General features: G+C 39.5%; 1 protein-coding gene across 2 annotated transcripts in view; it reads right to left on the minus strand.

Annotated features, from left to right (window-relative positions):
- The window catches only part of POLQ (DNA polymerase theta), a 112,571-nt gene extending 105,340 nt beyond the window's left edge, over nt 1-7,231 (minus strand). For both annotated transcript variants that reach the window (XM_055436418.2, XM_088837393.1), the window contains exons 1-4: nt 6,745-7,231; nt 6,115-6,294; nt 3,831-3,961; nt 2,208-2,364 (exon numbers count right to left, since the gene is read on the minus strand). In XM_055436418.2, the coding sequence (XP_055292393.2) occupies nt 2,208-2,364; nt 3,831-3,961; nt 6,115-6,294; nt 6,745-6,925 (649 nt within the window). In that variant the 5' untranslated portion in view covers nt 6,926-7,231. The remainder of the gene's footprint in view (nt 1-2,207; nt 2,365-3,830; nt 3,962-6,114; nt 6,295-6,744) is intronic.
- Between the last annotated feature and the right edge of the window lie 361 nt (nt 7,232-7,592).

A 7,592-nucleotide genomic window follows, 5' to 3' on the forward strand; every position in this document is an offset into this window, starting at 1 on the left:
CTGGCAACCTTGTAAAATACATGTACAAAGAAAATCAAAGACATTTGATTTTATATGAATAATTTTCAAGGATTGACTTTTCTATGTGGAAAACAACCAGGGCGACCATACTGATGTTAGCAAGTGCATAAGAAAACAGAATCAGATCAAGAAGCAATAAGTTATTTTAAGGGGATGTTTTTGTTTGGTTATGGTAAACTAGTGACTTACCCTACTATAAAACATAAATATAATAATTCTCTTTTCCTCTACTTGGAGAAACTAGTCTATGTACTTGGAATAATGCTCAAGAATTACCAAAAATCTAGTTATCAACCAATGCCTCATTTAGTTAAACATTTTAATTTACGTGTACACTGGTGTCTCTGACCTAGCCCAAATCCCCCTACGAAAATACAGATCTCTCAGACTATTTCCTAAGAACACATGATGTTCTACCTCCTCATCAGTAAACTATTTCAAAATCATATTGTATGATGAGTTATTTCAGAATTCATTCATTCATCCAAAAAATATTTATTCTAGGAGTACGTCAAGGTTATATATTGTCACCCTGCTTATTTAACTTATATGCAGAGTACATCATGAGGAACGCTGGGCTGGAAGAAGCACAAGCTGGAATCAAGATTGCTGGGAGAAACAGCAATAACCTCAGATATGCAGATGACACCACCCTTATGGCAGAAAGTGAAGAGGAACTCAAAAGCCTCTTGAGGAAAGTGAAAGAGGAGAGTGAAAAGGTTGGCTTGAAGCTCAACATTCAGAAAACAAAGCTCATGGCATCTGATCCCATCACTTCAGCGGAAACAGATGGAGAAACAGTGGAAACAGTGTCAGACTTTATTTTTTGGGGCTCCAAAATCACTGCAGATGCTGATTGCAGCCATGAAATTAAAAGACGCTTACTCCTTGGAAGGAAAGTTATGACCAACCTAGACAGCATATTAAAAAGCAGAGACATTACTTTGCCAACCAAGGTCCGTCTAGTCAAGGCTATGGTTTTTCCCATGGTCATGTATGGATGTGAGAGTTGGACTGTGAAGAAAGCTGATTGCCGAAGAATCGATGTTTTTGAACTGTGGTGCTGGAGAAGACTCTTGAGAGTCCCTTGGACTGCAACGAGATCCAACCAGTCCATTCTAAAGGAGATCAATCCTGGGTGTTCATTGGAAGGACTGATGCTAAAGCTGAAACTCCAGTACTTTGGCCACCTCGTGCGACGAGTTGACTCACTGGAAAAGAGTCTGATGCTAGGAGGGATTGGGGGTGGGAGGAGACGGGGACGACAGAGAATGAGATGGCTGGATGGCATCACCAACTTCATGGACTTGAGTTTGAGTGAACTCCGGGAGTTGGTGATGGACAGGGAGGCTTGGCGTGCTGTGATTCGTGGGGTCACAAAGAGTCGGACACAACTGAGCAACTGAACTGAACTGAACTGAGTGTGCCAGGCACTGTGCTAAGTGTACTTGATATAACACTTAACCTGATATAACAGAATCTCACAATTCTGATACAAACTGATGAATGTGATTCCTCTCTCTAAGCCTGAGAGAGCAAAGCCCATGTCTAATTAATTTTTTATTTCACTCCCCACCTCTATCCTACCCTAATTTTACCATTTAAGTTCACCAAGATAACATGAATAGCTAACTGATATTCCTGCAGTTTCCATTGCTATTAAAACCAATCTCTTCCTATTGCTACCTCTACATAGTGAGCTTTCCCAAGTGGTTAAAAAAAAAAAAGGATTCAGACAGAACAGTCCCAAGCTCAAATATAGTGCTAATTTCTATAGCTCCCTACCATCTGCCGGCTAAATGGTAGTCTCTGGGTCCAGGCCTGATCTAGATATCACAGTACCAGAATATGATACTGAACACATACACACTAATTGCAGATATGGAAGATTATTTCCTACTATTCCTGGTAAACTTTATCAGGAAAGAAGCAATGAGAAATGTCTAGAGGACTCAAAGATTATCTTTATGGTCTGTAAAGTGCAAAAATACAAGTAAGTAGAGTCATTAACATCAGCAGGATGCAAAACTTTTTTTAACAGAGTTCCTAACATTATAAATGTCAATTCTTACCTCCAGAAGATGATAGACATTAGAATAAAACATAAGATACACAGAAATCATAATAGCTCCACTCCATTCTATCAAAAACAGAGAAAGTACACACTTATTTCCTTATTTACTTACCTAAAAGATCCATCTTATTTTCCTCTATGAGGCGATTGATCAGACCATTGGCTCTCTCAATTGTGCATACAGCAATATCCAAAGAAGAGAAATGCCTTGTTGGAGAGGTACTGCCCATATAACCATCTACTTTTATTCCCACTTCCTGAAATAGACTCTGATTTGAGTAAAACGGAAAAATAAGAGTTGAAAATTCATGAATATTGAATTGGTTCTTTCCCCAAGCATACATATAATTATCAAAAGACATTTATCAGACAACTGTTGCTTATTCCTGGTCAGGGCACATTGGTTCTTTCTAGAATCAAACACTAAAAATAAGATTTAGAATTGACAGAACTCAGTAGAGAGATTTTCTATTAAGACAGAGTTGAATAAAATGGCATTCTTAATGAGTCCTACGAGCTCCTTATAGAAGAAAACAAAAATTACCTTAAGCACTAACATCTTTTATCTAATAAACAAGCAAAAAACTAGTTCTTTTTTTAACATTAATGTAATACTATGTTCAGAAACAAATTTATACTTCATGAGGAAAATATTTTCATTATCTCTCTAAAAACTAGTTTTTTTATATAACAAAAGAAAGGGTTTCAAAACTCAAATGCAGTGGGTGTTGTTTTTTTTGTGTTTTTTTTTTTTAGTTTAACTTTAACTAACATACCTTCTCAATAAAAAGGATCCTTACATCATTTTCCTACTTTGGTCTAAAGTTGAAAAGATGTTACCATGTAGAACCAGCTTTGCTGGCTATTTGATCTCTGAAATAACATTAAAAAAATTTACAGAACCATTGAATTTTAGAGCTATTCATTCAATAAAATGTTTCTGAGTATTTATTGAGTTAACCCATAGTTTCACTTTACCAATGAAAACCTGACTCCAGCAGATTACGTATCTGGCCTGAAGACACAGTAAGTGGCAAACCTGGGACTAGCACTCAGACCTTTTGGATCACCAGCACAATAATCTTGCCATCCCAAAAGCATATTGTTTCACTGCAGAAATCAAGATAAATTTTATTCTATTTAATGAAGTATTACACTTGTAAAAAGGCCTTGAAGACCACATGTCACACAAATGTATACTGCTACTATTCATTTTTGCAGAATAGCGGAACAGAACACACAACTGGAGCTGTACATAAGCAGCAATGGATTTTGTTCTTCATCCTCTAATGTTCCCAAATGTTCCCTCAGTTAGGATGGGATATGCTTCCTCAAACATACTTCCTTTCCAGGCTTCAACTTAGTCCTACTATTCACTTAAGATGTTGATTATTAATCTGCACATTTATATGTTAATGAAAGCACCTATTTTCTAAGGTATATTTGTAAGTTTTTATATAGTTTTCACCAATTACTCTTGATTTAACTGTCCTTTCTCTTTTATGCAGTAATTTTATTAAAGTTTCCTCTCATAAATGGTCAACTTTTAAAGCTACCTTGGTGGTGTTTAGTTGCTAAGTCATGTACCACTCTCTTGTAATCCCATGGATTGAGATATAATAAAAGAAATTTTACTTTCCAATTGCTTTTATAATTCTATTTCAAATGAGTAAAGCCAAAGCTACCAATAATAGGCCTCTCACAATTTCAAACTTTGTGAAAAAAAAAAAATTACCTGGAGATAGTATTTCTTCTCTTTAGCCACAGACACAAAGGGCAGAATAAAAAGAGCTTTCTTCCGCATTTCCAAAACCCGCTTCAAAATAAGTAGCTCAGCAACCAGAGTCTTCCCAGCACTTGTAGGAGCTAAAAGATGTTATTCCACAAGATCATCACAAAAATAAGTAATATTTGATACAGTGCATTAATAAATGCTTTAAATCATATCCAGTAACTAAATAGCCCAAGGCTAACTGGACAACAACAAAAACTATCATTAGGGCTTCCCTGGTGGCTCAGTGGTAAAGGACCCACCTGATAATGCAAGAGATGTGGGTTTGATCCCTGGGTTGGGAAGATCCCCTGGAGGAGGGAATGGCAACCCACTCCAGTATTTTACCTGGGAAATCCCATGGAAAGAGGAGACTGGAGGACTAGTCCATGGGGTCACAAGAGTAGAACACAACATTAGCAACTAAACTGCCACCACCTATCATTTGAAACTTTTATAACCCTGAAATGCCCAACTTCAAACCAGCTTTCTAAATACTCTCCCAGTGAAAAACAGAGACAAAGAAATCTTTATATCAGCAATAAATGATGAATATTACTGAGTACCTAGCTTACACCTAAAGATCCTTTCCTTTAAGTACTGAATAGTTAAAAGCCCTGCTGTGAGGAAATAAACAGTTTAAATACATTGTGATAGAAGCTATAATAGACGTTGAAGGAGAAGAGCTATAAGGATTTATGGAAAGGAAACAGAACTTCAAAGGAGTAAAAAAGGGAAAAAGAAAGGAATCCCAAGCAGAAAAATGGCATGTGTAAAGGTCTAAAGGAAAGCCTGGTATATTCATAAGATGGTAATTCAATGTCTGAAACAAAAAGTACAAGTAGGTAGGTAGGTTTAGTCGGTCAGTGTGTTTGACTCTTGAGACCCCATGGACTGTAGCCCTGCCAGGCTCCTCTGTCCATGGGATTTCCCCGGCAAGAATACTGGAGTGGGTTGTCACAAGTAGGGGAGTAAAGAGACACGAAAGTGCCACAAGAGAAAAAGTTTTATAATCCTACCACGTAAGAAATTTATCCTGAAAGCAATGGAGAGAGATTAGTGAGCTAGGTGAACGTGAAAAGGAGTGACAAATTCATAACTGTACTTTTCAGAGCTCACTTTGGTTGCAGAAGCAAAGGAAGAGCAGAAAGAAAAGATTATAAAGCTACTGCGTCATCTAGAAGATGATAGTAAACGAGGTAATGCACCCAAGAACAAACAGTATTGGTCAGAATCAAGATATCTGACGTAACAGACACTGGACCTGGTGATAAATTTATGCGAGTTGATGACCAGAGTTATGAATGACACCCAAGTATTTAAGCAATTGAAATTGTCAGGGCATTCTAACCACTAACTGCCACGAGCAGTTACAGAGTATTTCCTATGTGCCAAAAACTTTCCTTAGCCCACAACCAGGCACTCATGCTTTCGGTGTGCGCTCTCACTCCCTCTCTTTCTCCTCCTCTCTCTCAAGTAATCTGCAAGGTTACACAGCCAGTAAACAGCCTGAACTTGTATCTTGCTGTTCAGTCACCAAGTCGTGTCACTCTTCGGGACCTCATGAACTGCAACACACCAGGCTTCCCTGTCCCTCACTATCTCCCGGAGTTTATTCAAACTCATCATATCCATTGAGAATTTATATCTATTGATAGTAAATTTCTTAGCTATTTTTGGCAGCCATAATGAAATATCTGGATAACTCACAACTTCAGAGAAAACTGATACAAACCAAGTACATCTTACCAAGAGATTAGATTCTAAAGTCAGTATTCTAAAGACAGATGGTTAAAAGTTGTATAAGTCAAAATTATTCTTGAAAGCCCATATAACCTTTCATAAAGTATATTATTACATAGCGTTTTATGTATATACTCCTGTATGAGCAGGTCAACTTATAAACAGATATGTATTGTAAAATGCTCACACACTGAAAGGCAACTGAGATCAACTGCGGGAAGAACACATTTACATCTCATACTGCATGCTCACACTGGGAAGAATGTTTGTTGAGAGGAAAGGCAAGCAGATGACCCTCTTTAAACTGCAGGGGTTTTGCCTTCCCTACCCCACCATATAATGGAATTTTCATAACTTAAGTATGCATATGATGAAACTCTGCTTTTCATATATTTTAAGACTTACTCTAGTTATAAATTTCATCTGCCTTACCTCAGTAGAGCATTCTTTACATTCATAATGTCTTAAAAATGGTACAGAAATTAATTTAAACAAATTTGAATACCTGAATATACTAAATTCTTTCCTTCCAGGACTTGTCCAAGCAAAAGGCACTCTGCCTGCCATTCAAACATCTTTTTTACACCAAAACTGTGATATTTCTCCAGAACCGCTGTAGGAAGTCCCCAATTTGCCAACAGCAGCTTGTCTATTTGATCATCAGGAAACGTCTGCTTGCATTCCCCTTTTGGGGAAAAAAAAAAAAAGGAAGGACGTAGTTAGTTTTAATGTAAGACTTCAGTAATTAGCCTTCCACTGAGTTTTGGAATTCCTACGTTTTATATATAGCCTGCCATAAAACACATCCAATATAAGTATCTGTAAGGAGTACGGGCACTGTTAGGCGTGAATCCCTTACAGGTGATGAGATTTGGCCAACTAGTAAGTTGTTTCTGTAAATAAATGTCGAAAGAATAAAAACTCAGAGACCACTTGAAGACTCATACAGGAGGTCTCTGAACACGGACTAAAAGCTCTTCCTTGTCAACAGAAAGTGACATGCCGCTCAGGGCCAGAGTCACAAACAGAAAGGGAGTAAGAGCCGAGTGGGCCCTGCAAACGAGCGAGCTCCGCGCCGAAAGGACACCTCGCGACTAGGAGCCCGGCTGGGCCGCCCACGGAGCCCCGGGAGTACCTGTAGCTCCGGCCGGCCGGCGCCCGCGGTCCTTCAAGCTGCGTCCCAGGCCCGGAGGTGGGCTCAGCACCGGCCCGGAAAGGAGCCAGGGGCTGTCACTGCCGTCAGCGCCGCTTCCCGAAGAGCAGTCTAAGCCTGCTGCTGAACGTCGCTGCTTCCCACTCCAGCGCGTTATATTCATCGCGAAATACTCTCCGCCATTCAGGGAAACGCAGAGTCCCAGCGTCCTCCCGCTCGGGAACCACTGACCCTGGCGACCAACGCGGCCGCCATGTTCCCGCCACGGTTTTAAAACGCGGGCCGCCCATCCCGCCCGAGACCATAGAGTTCCCAGCGGCGAGAGTGACCCGAGGACCACAAACTCGAGGGGAAGGAGCGGCTTCCGCTCGGTTTAGACCTCCTGCGTCTCTCTTGTTGATGGTTAGTGTGATAGAAACGGAGTTGGACCTAGTTTGAACGGGGGAAAAAACAGGCTCAGTATATTTAATCTCCAACTATGATCATACTGGCTTAAAATTTTTACTTTTCTTTTTGTCCAATTCTAGTTTAAATAGCAAGGTTATGCTAACTTCATAAAATGAACTGCCCATAAGATTAGAGACGTAGTTCTATTTAACATATTGGTATTTTAAAAATAATTATTATAGGTTGTATGTGCGAAGAGCTGACTCATTGGAAAACACCCTGATGCAGGATAAGTAGTCAACAAAAGATGAGATGATTAGATGGCATCATCGACTAATTTGAGCAAACTCCAGGGGATAGTGAAGGACAGGGAAGCCTGGCATGCTGTAGTTCATGGGGTAGCAAGGAGTGGGACACGACTTGGCCACTGAACAACAATATGT

This window comes from Moschus berezovskii, chromosome 1 (genome assembly GCF_049115385.1).
Source record: "Moschus berezovskii isolate FMDL1 chromosome 1, NW_MosBer_1.0, whole genome shotgun sequence".
NCBI classification, from domain to species: domain Eukaryota; kingdom Metazoa; phylum Chordata; class Mammalia; order Artiodactyla; family Moschidae; genus Moschus; species Moschus berezovskii.